Source organism: Eulemur rufifrons, chromosome 20 (genome assembly GCF_041146395.1).
Source record: "Eulemur rufifrons isolate Redbay chromosome 20, OSU_ERuf_1, whole genome shotgun sequence".
Taxonomy (NCBI): domain Eukaryota; kingdom Metazoa; phylum Chordata; class Mammalia; order Primates; family Lemuridae; genus Eulemur; species Eulemur rufifrons.
In genome coordinates, this window is record NC_091002.1 from 12,455,106 (window position 1) to 12,470,348 (window position 15,243).

General features: G+C 34.2%; 1 protein-coding gene across 2 annotated transcripts in view; it reads left to right on the forward strand.

Annotated features, from left to right (window-relative positions):
* Nucleotides 1–15,243, forward strand: part of XRN2 (5'-3' exoribonuclease 2) — a 76,040-nt gene that overhangs the window by 38,130 nt on the left and 22,667 nt on the right. For both annotated transcript variants that reach the window (XM_069496438.1, XM_069496439.1), the window contains exons 20-24: nt 163–235; nt 4,598–4,681; nt 5,883–5,980; nt 6,564–6,643; nt 7,899–7,955. In XM_069496438.1, the coding sequence (XP_069352539.1) occupies nt 163–235; nt 4,598–4,681; nt 5,883–5,980; nt 6,564–6,643; nt 7,899–7,955 (392 nt within the window). The remainder of the gene's footprint in view (nt 1–162; nt 236–4,597; nt 4,682–5,882; nt 5,981–6,563; nt 6,644–7,898; nt 7,956–15,243) is intronic.

Consider the following 15,243-nt stretch of genomic DNA (forward strand, 5'->3'; position numbering starts at 1 on the left):
GTAGACTTGGGATGAATGATCTCATATCTTAATAACATTTTTTAAAGGAATACACTGTGTTTCCTCATTAGGCCTGATAACATGAATGAAAGTCGTATTAAATTCTTTATAACAGAGACGTGTGACTTCTGTTTTGATTCTCTACTTTTCTCTCTGATACAGGATTCTAGTATAATTGACTTCTATCCTGAAGATTTTGCTATTGATTTGAATGGGAAGAAATATGCATGGCAAGGTAAAATTTAGACATTATTCCTTTTGGTAAAACTGTAAACCACCATGATTTATGAGATGAAAGAATTCTGTAAACAATAAATATTTTAAGAACTATATGTGAGGAGGCAGGGAGGAGGAAGAAAAACAAGAATTATATGTGAAAAATTGATATTTCTTTAGCCAATCTGAGATTAGCAATGATTAATGGTAGTTTTAATAGTAACATTCTGATAAACAGTAAATTGGGTTGAAATAGGTTGATAATTATATCTTTTGTCTCCTTTATGATTAATTAATGGGACTTGTTCTATTCATTCAGTAGCTCATTAACACCTTTTAAGGTTGCTGAGACACAGAACATGATAGTGTCCGTGTGGAGATTCACTGTACTCCATGGAAACATTTGAAAAATATATTAGAAATTTTTATTAGTTTAAGTAGTTTATATTGATAATTACCTATTATTTTTCATCACTTCTATTAACAGATTTTGTAGGAAAAGCACTATAAAACCAGTACTAAATTTAAGGTGCTATTTACCACCCAGCCAATATGTGTTGATGATTGAATGTCAAACACAATAAAGAAGTCTCACACAATAAGCAAATTGTTGTTTCACACCAAACCCCACTTTCATTAAATCATTTTAAGCTTTTCTTCCAACATATACTTTTCTAGGATAATGAGCAAGTTTGGTAAAATCATGTTTTCACTTTTTTCTTATTTCCCGTGGTTGGAATGACCAATAAAAGGACTCAAAGGGAATCTTGAGGCAAAAGGGCATAAATAATAATTTACAAATTGGAAAATTATTATTTTATGAGGTTTTAGGGTTGATTTTTGTTTCATGTAGTAGCAGAAATTTCATATTACTTTGGTGGAATGATAACAGAAACACATCCCATTGATTGGGATTACATAAGTGTTGTGTACTCTGTGGTCTTGTGTTGTTATATGTAAATGGATTGGAGATTCAGGTTGTTTTTGAAGGCATTTTGTGGAGGATATTTTGATTAAAGTAGAGAGAGAGGAAGCATAGGAAAATGAGGGATGGTAAAGTAAAAATAATAAGCAAATTAATAAGGAGATACATTTAGGTGAGTGTCAAATTAATTAAATCCTTTTATGGGTTTATTAAATAAATAAATAAATATGTAAACATGCAGATGACTTGCCAATTATATCACTGTAGTATGTATCATTTCTATCACCGACAAGGGAGGGCTATTTTCAGTAGAATTTAACTGTAGGGAAGAAGTAAGGCAGTGCACAAATGTTTAGATTTCTTCACATTCTTGCCAACATTTGTTATTTTCTGTTTTTTTTTTTTTTTAATGGCCATCCTAATGGGTGTGAAATGCTCTCTCATTGTGTTTTTGATTTGCATTTCCCTTAATGATTAGTGTGATACTGAGCATATTTTCACGTACTTATTGGCCATTTCTATATCTTCTTTGGAGAAATGTCTGTTCAAGTCCTTTCCCTGATTTTAAATTGGGTGGTTAGATTTTTTTTGTTGTTAGGTTGTAACAGTTCTTTGTATATTCTAGACATTAATCCCTTAGTGGATATATGATTTGCATATGTTTTTTTCTAATTCTGTGGGTTGTCTTTTCAGTCTGTGATAATGCACAGAAGTTTTTAATTTTAATGAAGACCAGTTTATGTTCTTTTGTTGTTGTTGTTGTCTGTGCCTTTTGGTGTCCTATCCAAGAAATCATTGCCAAATCCAATGTCATGAATCTCTCCCCTAATATTTTCTTGTAAAAGTTTTATAGTTTTTTTAGCTCTCACATTTAGGTTTGTGATCCATTTTGAGTTAATTTTTGTGTGTGGTATAAAGTATGGGTCCAACTTCATTCTTTTGCATGTGGATATCCAGTTTTCCTAGCACCATTTGTTGAAAAGACCATCTGTTCCCCATTGAATAGTTTTAGCAATCTCGTTGAAAATTAATTGAGCATATATATATATATATATATATATATATAAAAGGGTTTATTTCTGGGCTCTCTATTCCATGTTTTAAAATTTTAATTATTATAAAGTCTGAAATTTTGAGTCTTCCAACTTTATTCTTCTTCAAGATTGTTTTGGCTATTTGGGGTCCCTTAGATTCCATATGAATTTTAGGATGGGTTTAAACTTTGACCTTTAATATTTTATATAAATATTTTTACTTACTAGGCTCAGTAACAAGATAGTTTTTTTGAGGTAAAATTTAGTACAATTAGGAAATATAGTTATTTCTCCATACATGTTTTTAAAACTTACATACTTAGTTAAATTTTTCCCTGGGTTGAGTACATCTTAGAAGATGAACTATAGCTGTATGAATAGATATCTATATGAACTATATCTATGAACATGTGTACTTAACATTATGTATAATTTAACAGTAATATAGTTTTTGTAAAATTTACTTAGTACTATATAGATATACACAGCATAGTAGTTTTAATTGCTATATAATTTATATATAAATAGAGAATTTAAGTAATTTGATCAAAGTCACACAGTGGTAGCCAAGATCTAAACCCAGAGAGTCTGATTCTAGAGCTCACAGTTGAAATGACTGTTCACTTGAGTATTAACCACTACTTGAGCTACCTCTGGGTGTTCGAGAAGATTAAATGAGATAATACATGCGACATAGTAAATGCTCAGAAAACCATAGCTGCTTTTCTCATTTTTACCGTCAGCTCACTCTCCAGCACTGTCATATCTGGATGTAAGGCATTCCTTTCTACCCTGGCCAGGAGGGCTGACTTTATTGCTTAGTAACTTTATTGCTGTCAGTAGCACTGCCAAGTTGCTTACTGATTGGTTTTAGCTTCTGTAGTTGATACAGTAAGAAATGTTTTATAGGTTATTTTTAGATCCTAAATATAGGAGATAAAAAGCAGAAGCTTAGATAATGTAATAGTTTCTCATGGATGTATTTCTCTGAAGTGTATGACTAAAACAAGCAGTTTTCCAGATTTTTTGCATGGGTTTACTATTAATAGCAATTGAAATAACGTGACTCAGAGGTGAGATACTAATATCCTTGAAATCATTTTTTAAGGCAATTCAAAATCCATGCTAGAACTCAGTTTCTTTTTAACAGAAAAAATTAAACATTCCACTGCCTAGTAAGAGAATTTTTGAAAATACAGTACGCTAAATAATGACAACTTTGGAAACCTTCTCATTTCTTACAATTTTAAAGGGAATAATCCCAAAACAGCAGTTTTGAGTGGTAGCAACTTCAAAATTATGTAGCATTTGTCTTTGCTGTTATCTTAAAACTTTTATTTAGTTAAAATACTAGTTATTCAGGCACAGTGGCTCACACCTGTAATCCTACCACTTTGGGAGGCTAAGGCCGGAGGATTGCTTGAAGCCTCGAGTTCAAAATCAGCCCGAGCAACATAGTGAGACCCCCATCTCTACAAAAAATAGAAAAATTAGCTGGGCATGGTAGTGCATGCCTATAGTCCCAACTATTAGGGAGGCTGAGGCAGGAGGACCACTGGAGCCCAGAAGTTCAAGGTTGCAATGAACTATGATGATGCCACTGCACTCTAGCCCAGGCAACAGTGAGACCCTGTCTCAAAAAAGAAAAACCAACTTTTTAAAAATTATATATAACAGAACATATATATACTTCAATAACTTTGTGTATTTTTTTAGTAATAAATGTCGTATTGGTGACATGCTTCTTTGAAAATTATGTTTGTGGGTCCAAATAAAGCAGTGCTCTTAATTCTAGCATACTCTAGGGGCTCATTTTCAGCCTCCAGTCAACAGCCTCTCTTTTGTCTCCTGCCTCCAAGTTTATTTAAGCAAGTCTAAAGATTTTTTGTTTATAAATTAATTAGTAGGCTTTAAAATATAAACAGAATACGATGCAGTTTTAGAGGTGGAAAAGACCTGTGTATTCTAGTTGAACAAAACTGAATATTTTAATTGAATGATCTCATTTTACAAAAGAAATGTATTTTACAAAATACTAGAAAGATTACAGGGCTAGCTTGAGCCCCAGGGAGATTAACTGGCTTTCCTGAGGCCATCTTAGTAAGTAAGGCGAGTATCCAAGTGGCCACTCATTCATTTCATTTCATGTAAAAATTTTATCACCACAGAGTTAAGATTCAGAACATATGATTTGCCATGTGAGCCATTTTAAGGATGGAAAATATGTAGAATTTTTTCTTCTACCACCATGTAGAAAATATTAGCAGCTAAGTTTTCACTAGATGAGACAACAGAGGTTAGTTCCAAAATGTTTTCATATCAGCAAGGATATTCTACTAGAAACATTTATTTGGACGAATGATAAGTTGGAATTTAGGTGATCCTAATAGCTGGGGTGGTTCGTGTGCATTTGTTTTCCCAGGTGTTGCTCTGTTGCCATTTGTGGATGAGCGAAGGCTGCGTGCTGCCCTAGAAGAGGTATACCCAGACCTCACTCCAGAAGAGAGTAAGAATTACACTTCCACTTGATCAACATTGATTTGTGTTATATAGACTTTACATTTCTGTATAAAATTAGACAGTTATTTTCCATTTGTCAATTTCCCATAAAGGGAGACATAAATTGTTGATTTTATTTTTTTATAACAAATGTTAATTTTGCTTAATTTATCTTTAACTTGAGTAGTACTTAAATGTTTATTAACTTTTTAAGAAAGCAGCACTTCATGAATATCCTTTGAATTTTTGATTATTATATGACGTTCACACACAAAAATATTTTTGCCTGTTGGGAAGATACTATTCATTTTCTCCATCTGCCTTCTCCCCTACCACTCCCCTGCCCCCAAATAATAACAGCTTTACTTGAAAGTTTAGGGTGAAACAAACACATCCCCTTAGAGTGCTAACTTGAAATGTTATTTTGCATAAAAAGTAGAATTTTGTAATTAATACCAATAGTTGTATTCAGACTGGGAAATAACAAAACTGGGCCTATTGAAAAATTTGTTTAATGCCAGTATAATAAGCCTGTAGAAACAATTTCTTTATCGACTATCTTTAGAATAATCTTTGTCATCAGATGATACAATTTGTGTTTCCTCGGGGAATGTTTATATATGTCTTATACTAAGGAATTGAGTTCTTTATAAATAACCTTGCTTTTTTACCTTGCAGTATATTCGGATAACTTACAGCAATTTTTTTTTTCTGATAGTGATTGATCTTTGATAACCTATTGTCAAAATATTTTTTTTTCCATAGAGACATATCATACATTTAGGTCTGTCACTTCTTAAAAATGCAAAAAAAAAAAAAAAGCTTTTTAGATTGATATGTAATCATTGTATATATTTTTGGGACACGTGATATTTTAATATCTGTATGCACTGTATAGTGATCAAATCTGAGTAATCGGGATATCCATCACCCGATTTTTCTTTGTGTTGGGAACATTATAATTCTTGTCTTCTAGCTATTCTGAAATAAACATTAAGTTATTGTTAACTGTAATTTTCCTGCTATGCTATCAAGTACTAAAACTTATTCCTTCTGTATAACGTATCACTTTTAAGTTAGTTTTTGTAATTTTATAATTAAGTTTTAAAAACTTAGATGCTTTCCCATGTTTTACTCTCATAAAAATTGGTCTTGCACATACAATTTTTTAATGTATAGTTCTTACTCTTTTTTTATTTTCCCCCCAGCCAGAAGAAACAGCCTTGGAGGTGATGTCTTATTTGTGGGGAAACATCACCCACTACGCGACTTCATTTTAGAGCTGTACCAAACAGGTTCTACAAAGGTATGGAATGCAGTTTGGTTTATTAGGAATGCATATTTTTTACATTTTGCTAAAATATACATAATGTAAATTTGCCATTGTAATCATTTTTAAGTGGCGTTAATTATATTCATAGTGTTGTGCAACCATCACCATTATCCATTTCCAGAACTTGTTCATCTTTCCAAGCAGAAATTCTGTACCCCTTAAACAATATTAAACAATATCTCTTCATTCTGCCCTCCCCCTGGCCTCTGGTAACTTCTCTTCCACTTTCTGTCTTTGTGAATTTGCTTATCTTGGGTACTTCATGTAAGTGGGATCATATATTTGTGATTTGTGTGTGGATTATATCACAGTGTTTTCAAGGTTCATCCGTGTTTGTAGCATGTATCAGAATTTCATTCCTTTTTATAGCTGCTGTTATTCCACTTGTATGTATATACTACATTTTGTTTATTCATTCATCTATTGATGGACATTTGGGTTGTTTCCACGTTTTGGTTTTTATAAATAATGCTGTGAACACTGGTGTAAAAGTATCTGCTTAAGTCTCCATTTTCTATTCTTTTGAGTATGTAATCAGGAATGCATTTTTCCACAGCCAGTGGATGTACCACCTGAACTATGTCATGGGATTCAAGGAAAGTTTTCTTTGGATGAAGAAGCCATTCTTCCAGATCAGTAAGTGTTCATTGTATATATTAATAATTGAGGCAACTGGAAGGAAGTGTAGTCAGCATTTTTTCCTTATCATCTAAATGTTTATTTTCTAGTAGTAGTGAGAAAATTATATTTAAAACAAAACAAAACCCTGCTGACTAAAAAAAGGCTTGGATTTATAGTCCAGCTCTCCATAGTAGCTGTGTCACCTTGTACTCTGGGTGTCCCTGAAACCTTTTCAGAGCATCCAGGAGGTCAAAACTATTTTCATAATAATACTAAGCTGTTATGGTATTATTTACTTTTCTCACTTGGTTCCTTTCTTGAGTGTACAGTGGAGTTTTCCAGCGGCTAATGTAATGTGATATCTCGAGACATTGAATCAGAAGCAGAGAGAGAATCCAGCTATTAAGATAGATAACTAAGCCAGATATTAATGAGATTTTTAAAATATGTAAAACAGTGACACTTCTCATTTATTTTTGATTTGTAAAAAATAGCTATTTTTTATAAAACGTTTATGTTAACGTAATATATTGCATGTTAGTATAGATAATAATAGTGTAGATAGTAATAGTGTATTATCTTTAATTTAGAATTTTTAAAATTTCTTAGTCTTAATTTTTAATAGGTAAATGTTGATAAATATAGCCAGTATAGCTCTTTGAGGTCCTCAGTAATTTTTAAGAGTGTAGAAGGGTTCTGAGACCAGAGTTTGAGAACAGCTGCTCAAGGGTATATATTCAGGAATGGAATTGCTGATCATAGAGTAGGTGTATCTTTTCTAGGTATGATCAGTTGGTTTTTCAAGATGGTTACACTGTGTTATATAATCTCAGTGGCAGTTTGTGAGAGAACTTGTTGCTCTACGTTCTGGCAAACCCTTGGAATTGTCTTGACTTTAATTTTTGTCAATCTGGTAGATGCTTATTGGCATCTTGTGGTTTCCGGTTGCATTTCTCTGATTATTAATGAGGTTGAATGTCTTATGGTTAATGGTTGACCATTTCATTTATGAGGTACCTGTTCTGTTTTTTTATTGGGTAATCTGTTTTCTCCTCTTTTTAATTTTAGGCATTCTTTACAAATTCTTTTGTTTATAAGATAGATAATAACAAGGAAGACAGGATCATTTTGTAAAGATATAAGTAATTATATTGTTTTTGTCAGTGCATTCTAATGATTCCTCTTTCTTAAAGCTAACATAATAACATCTTTCTTGCACTTACCTAAAAGGTTACAATTTACATGTGGTTCTTCCCTTGTTTGCTTTTAGAATAGTATGTTCTCCTGTTCCCATGTTACCAGATCTGACACAGAACACTGCAGTCAGGTAAGTTTTCCAAAATTCATGGCATTCACCCAGAGCACAGCTGTGAACTTGCAAATAAATTTTAAAAGACCTCTGATTCATAAGGAAATTGCAGCTGTTAATCCACCAATGCTTTGAGATTGGAAGAGTCCCTGTGTTGCAGCCTCAGAGCAGAGCCTCTTGACTTTAAATTATGTATATTGTTAAGGTTGCTGATTTAACAAGCTTGCTTATCTGTTTTCTGGTTTCCCCTGACAACCTCTAATTCCTCCTGGATTAGGAAAGTGGGAGGTAGAGAGTAGGAGTTTCTAGTAGTTTGTTATATAGGAGCAAACAGAACTCTACACAGGAGTCACACACAGCTTCACCGCAGTATAAAAGACTAATTATGTTTATAGTCACAGTCCTGCAGAGTTTAAAACAAAAATATTTTGTAGTGTATTTTAGTTAAGACGAGATAGAATGCATTTGTGAAAATTTTTATCAACAGTTATTAAAAACTTGAAGGGTTAATTTCTGCTATCTGGAAACTTATTTATACCTCAGTTCTTCAGTGCTGACAGCCTATTCTATTGAGTAAAAATAATGTAAAATGTAATGTGACTGTCTAGGATAAAAATCAACAAACTTACTCATTTGTATAATCGAATGACTAATCTTGATGGCAGAGCTTAATTGCCATTTTCTCCAATCTAGGCAAGACTAAAGCAAATACATCTCAGGTGTTCAAGAATTTGGTAAAAGCATGCTAATCCTACATCCTCCTGTCTCTCACCCATTTTTATTTCTCCTCTTTTCATGAAGTATTTTAGATTTCTTATTGTGAAATATAAGCATATTTATTTCCTATCTTTAATGGATTTAGGTAGTAACTGATTGCCATTCTAGCAGGACTTTTATTTAAAGAAAACTATTGTGAGTTTGGAAAATCTTCCTGAATTAGTCGCTTTCATTTATCGTTACACGTAATTTTTTAATCTTTACACATAATTTGTCCTGACTCTTTGTCTTTGTGCTCTTTTGTTAAGGATGGAGTATAGAATTGAATGGCATGCTCCTAAGCCCATCACAAACAATCTGGCTCTGACAGATTTGATGTGGACACTGGGGTCTCTGGCTTACGTTGAAGCGTTGGCGCTTCAGGCCAGTTAATTCCACAGCCCTCTCTTTGGATTGTCGCATGTTTGCTTGTGTGCCTTAATTTGTTCTGCATATTTTCAAGAGTCTTCCTGCCTAGCTCTCTAGAAATAGTTAATTCTACTTAACTTTCTAATTAGGATAGAGAGGCTTGTTCAAAGGAGAGTTACAAAATTAATGGACAGATTCTGGAATTTTTGTTGGGATGATGATGTTGTTGGTTGGTTAGTTGTTTATTTCTGAGCCTGAATGAGCCTTTGGTATTTATAAAACAAATCCTAGATCTAGGAACATATTCAGCTGTATGTTGAAAATAACTGCATAACAAAATTGATATAATTGAGTTAATTTTCTAAAGATCCACGAAAGACTAAAGTTAACTATATGTGAGATAATTTTCAGTGTGTTCTCTGAGAAGTAATGTTGAAGCTGTGATCTAGTTTACTGCACTTTTTTGTGTGTTTTAGGGCTTGTTTTGCATCCCAGTGTTATATTTGTGTTATAAACAAAAATATGAAAATGCAGCCTTAAGCGTCACTTGCCAGTTATTTCTATTTTGACTCCTGGAATTTTTTTTCCTTTCTTATTTGGATACATTCAATATCTTGTTACATATTGAAGGAGGTGTTTCCTCAGGTTGTGTTTAAGTCACTTCTCATTACATGCAGTCTTATCTCTATTATACAAGTTATTGAAGTATCTTAAGTTCATAGAAGGACACTTAGACAATACAGTCAGCTCTGACCTAGGAGAGCATTTTTTTCCCACTTCTGATTTCATAAATCATTCACCATATTGGTAGTTTAACTTTAAATAGAACAGAGCTGTTTTCCTTAATTTTCCTCATCTTGCTCTTCCTCCACCGTTACAGTTTGTCTAGACATGGTATTTTCCAAATAAATCTTTGTTTACTTTAAATATATAAAACCTTCTGCATATGATTTTAAAATTATAGAAAGTTATCTTTCAAGTTTATTCACGTGGAGGGGTAGGTGTAAACACACACACATACTCTTACTTTTGCTTTTTAAAAGGCCTGTCATAATATGGCAGAGCTATGGCTCTGTGCCTGAATCCTCAGCACCTCCTCACTACCCATGCTGTTCCCTTTAGTATCCCTTGACCTCTGCTCCTTCCCATTGTTTAGAATGCTCTTCCCTTCTTTTCTCTGCCTGCCTCTGGCTTGTCCTTCAGTGCTTGTCTTCTAAAACATAACTTATAATTTATGTAATTTTCAGCAGTAGCATTGTTAGGTTTTTCATTTTTCTCTCATAGTGCCTAACATAGTGCTAAAGCCTTATAAAACATCAGTTCATAGTGTTAGAACCTGTGTTTGCCAGCGTCTTCCAAGAGCCCAGACTTTTCAGAGTAGTATTTCTCAAACTTTCTGTATTCACTTTTGGATGAATCGGGCAAGTATAGAACATTCTATCTCTTCGAGATGTTTTAAAAAAAATGTGAATATGTGTGGAGATTTATTTTTAATGTAACCATTCCTACAGCATTTGTAAGGCTCATGGTTGGCAAGCAAATAACTTGAAATCAGAAGCCTGAAGGTAGTGGAATATGTGCACTCAGCATTAGACTTGATGGTGGAAAACACTTGAGAGGGTTTAACTTTCACTGCCTGTATTACTTTATAGGACACTGAACTGGTTAACCTCTTTGATAAAATGTCACAATCCTATAAATTCTGTGTTTTAAAATGTCAAGTATATGAATCATGAAATTTCCCTGCAGGAGCAGTTTGCATTGATATGCTGGTTTAACATTGATTATGGAATGTTTCAGGGAATTGTAGAGTAAAAATGAAACTTTATATTTAGAGTTTTCTGCTTTCTTTGTGAAGTGTGCTAGCAATCTCTAACAACACTAATACTTAAAATAGCATTTCTAAGGATGATTCTTAAAGTGGATTGAATCCAAAAAAGATGTTGTACATTCCATTCCTTTTATAAAAATTTTTAATTATTATGGGTACATAATAGTTGTATATCTTTATAAGGTGCATGTGATGTTTTGATACAGGCATACAATGTGAATTAATCAAATCAGGGTAACTGGGGTAGCCATCACCTCAGGCATTTATCATTTTTTTTGTATTAAGAATGTTCCAGTTCCACTGTTTTAGTTACTTTAAAGTATACTCTAACTTTTTTTTTTTTTTTTTTTTTTAAATGGAGTCTCACTCTGTTGCCTGGGCTAGAGTGCCATGGTGTCAGCGTAGCTCATAGCAACCTCAAATTCGTGGGCTCAAGTGATCCTCCTGCCTCAGCCTCCCAAGTAGCTGGGACTACAGGTGTGCACCACCACATCCGGCTAATTTTTTTCTATTTTTTAATAGAGACAGGGTCTCTCTCTTGCTCAGACTGGTCTTGAACTCCTGACCTCAAGTGATCCTCCTGCTTCGGCCTCCCAAAGTGCTAAGATTACAGGCATGAGCCACTGCCTCTGGCCTGAAGTTACTCTAACTTATTGTTGATTATAGTCACTTTGTTGTGCTATCAAATATTGTTCATTCTATGTAACTAATTATGTTGTTGCACTCATTAACCATCCACACTTTATCCCCCACTTCCCGATACCCTTCCCAGCCTCTGGTAAATCATCTACTCTGTCTCCATGAGATTAACTGTTTTTAATATTTAGCTCCCACATATGAGTGAGAACATTTGAGATTTGTCTTTCTGTATTTAGCTTACTTCACTTAACATAATGTTCTCCATCCAGTTCCATCCACATTGTTGCAAATGGCATGATTTCATTCTTCCATTCCTTTCTATTAAGACTTTGCTACAAGATTTTCTTCTTACCAATAGTGTCGAGAATGCTACTTGTGATACAAATAAAAGTACTGTTCAGTTTCCTTATTTTCAACTATGCTTAGGTTTTAATTTTTTGTGTGTGTGTGCCCATGATGTGTTTATGAAGTCGAGCAATTAAAACAATGGGGAGGTAACCTATCAAGGAAGGGATCCATTATGCTACTCGTTGGGGAAGAGCTGGTCTGGGGCATAGAGGCTAATGCTGAATCAGTTAATACTGTTTTGCCTGTTTTGGGAAAAGTAGACAAAAATACTTCTGTTTACAGAATTAGATGAAACACTATAAATCTAAACACAATTCTCTTACTTTAGTTGGGCAGCCCATTGAGTCCATAGGCCATGTCGTTAACTCTTTTCTTCCCTGTACTTCTCAGAGGTTGAGGGTGCTTCTCTCCTTATCTCAGTGTTACTTAATGCTTTCTCTCCCCATATAAACCCTCCACAATTAATCCCCTTTGTTTCTGGTGGTGGAAATTTGTAAAAGGGTAATCTTTATTTTTTTCCTTAAGTGCTCTACCTATAAAAGTTTAAATTGTATAAACCTGAAAAAAATGAAGAACCTTCACAAGTGTGGATCCATATAAAGTTACCCTTTGGGTCTTTGCCTAAGGGGTTCCTCTTTAGTCTATCTGTTTCACTTTTAGGAAGTTTGAGTTATGATGATGTTATCATACTGGAAAAGTACATTTCTAAAAACATAATAGATCTTAGTATACATTTTTGATAGCAAATTAAGATATTAAAATATCTCAACTAGTGGAAGCTTAACTCATTTTAGGAGAGAGTGTGTCTTCATATTGTTCTTAAAGATCCAAGGAGAGAGAATGCTTTAATCTTTGAAGTCATAATAGTGTCCTTGTCCTTTCAATGCGAACTTCTTAATTTACTTTTAGATATTCCTTTTCTGTCTCTTAATGGTTTGTAGTATACTGAGTATACAGATCACTTTGTTGAGTGTGGTTCTGAGAGGAAGTAGGGCAGATCTTGGAGATTGTTTTCCTATTGGCTTGGCAAGTTTTTCCCTTTGAGAGCATAAGCATGAATAATGGGATTTTTAAATCGATTTTATTAAGGAATAACTGACATATTGGTGACCTCTGCTCTCTTGCACACTGCTGCTGGGTTGTTCTTTCTGACATGCATCTTTGATCATTTTTACTTCCTCACTGACAACTTGCAGTGGCTTCACATTGTAGTCAGACAAGCCCTCTATGGCCATAACCCAGTTCAGCTGTCCTTTCTTACTGCCCCCTTTTGCTGCTCATATACTTTTTATGTCATTCCAGCCCTTTTAAACTGGAGTTGCATGGGAGAATTCAGCCTTGAGAACCTAAAGCATATGTTGTATGTAACGAATCAGTTTGTGTCCCGGGCTTCTAGTATGGTACAGCTTATGTATCTTCCCATGGGAGAATTGAGAATGTAGTCACTCAAATAATTTTTTTAAAGGGCTTCTCTCCCAGATTCCCAATGAGAAGGGCTGCTCCAATTAATCTGAGCCATTCCTTGGCCTGGAACTCCTTGCCATATCTTTGTTCATTTATTTCCCCTACCATCCTGTAACCAGTCCTGCCCTATCTTAAACCACAGCCTCTTGCATGGTATTTTCTTTGGTCCTCAGGTGAAAGAATTCCCTTTTCCCTCCCCCATACACACATACCTTTAGCCCATACTGATAGACATTTGTGTGGAAGGCAAGTGCACACACATGCTTTGACTTAACATCTTTTCTTTGTGTTGTTGCATTTTTCACTTTCTTCCTTATAAAACTGTTACCAAATACTTCTTTATTTCCCTTACTAGAAAGGAAGGCAGGCTTGATACCTGGATAGTGTGTGTATGTCTAGTCCACTCATGATACCATGTATGCAGTGGACACTCTAACAATTAGGTAATCTGCTAAAGAGCTCTGCTGAAACAAAGATATCTGCTTTGAGACACCAAGTCTTGCTTTATTACCAGTTTTCTCTCTTTATTTTGTATTGCAAAGCCTTAATGAGCCCGAATACTTAACCGTCATTTCCTCTGTCACCCTCTTAAACCTTTGTCACTGCCTATCCTACCTTGCCCTGGCCTATGCCACCTTGCCCATGAGAGAATATTTGAGCTAAAGACAGTTGCCAGTGAAGAGTGAGTTGTAAGAGGAACCAATTGAGTAAATGGAAAATTCAGCTGTTCTTGGGCTCAGTGGTATTTTTATTGTAAGTGAAGCTATTTTTGCATACTTAAAATATATAGTTAAATCCTACTGCAATGAAAATTTCTACATAGCAGGTGAACTCTAGTTGTTAAAGTGGCAGTATTCAAAAAGAAAAAAATCTAAAAATGTCAACCAGTTCAATAAAACATTTTTTAGTAAAACCTTTTTAACTGTTACTATAATCCATAATCATTGGAGGAATTTTGGAAAATAAAAAAGGAGAGACAATTGTATAGAAAAAAAAATCACTGATAATGTTTTGGTGAATATATGTCTAGTCTAGTCTGTTGTGCGTATATATATTTCCCATGTTGTTAAGTATTGTGTTACTAAATTTTAAAAAATATAATCTGAAGATTCCATTGTTAGGATGAACCCTACTTTCTTTAACCAGTCCACTATTATTCATACACTTAAGTTTTACAGTCCTTCAATATTATGAATAAAGATGTTATAAGCATCCTTAAGTATAAATCTGACATATAACTAGAGTCCTAGAAGAAGCTTTGCTGTGTCAGAAGAAAGACTCTTGTGCTTACCTTTGGGATAGACACACACACACACACACACACACGTACACAACCCCCACCAGAAAAGAAGTTTGAGACTCTCTCTCTCTCTCTCTCTCTCTCTCACACATACACACACACGTACACAACCGCCACCAGAAAAGGAGTTTGACCCAGCTTATACTCAAAGTCTGAGCATATAGCTTTTAAAGATAGGCATTTGTGTAATTGTCAAATTGTGACTATTTCATTATTTTAAAAATACATATTAGGAGAGCAGGGTACAAGGTTCCAACCCAAAAAATTTAGTATTATTTTTTGGGGTTCCTTGCCCCCCCATAGGTTTCTTAGCTATTTGTGTACATTTTTTGATTTTGCAAATATTTCTATTAGTGTTTGCATCTTTATTGCAGTAAGAGCTAATCTGCCCTGACATGCTAGGAGTCTCTGCCATGGACTGAACAAAATGAAAGACATTTTACCTTTATTTTTATATTTTGTTGTAAACTTTTTCAACCTGTCTCCACTATCACATTGAAGTTTCTCAAGAGTTGGGACAATGTCTCTTATTTCTCTCTTATCACCTCCAGTTAGCTAGAACATGGCTTTTCCCACAGAGAAAGTTCCATGAAGGCTGT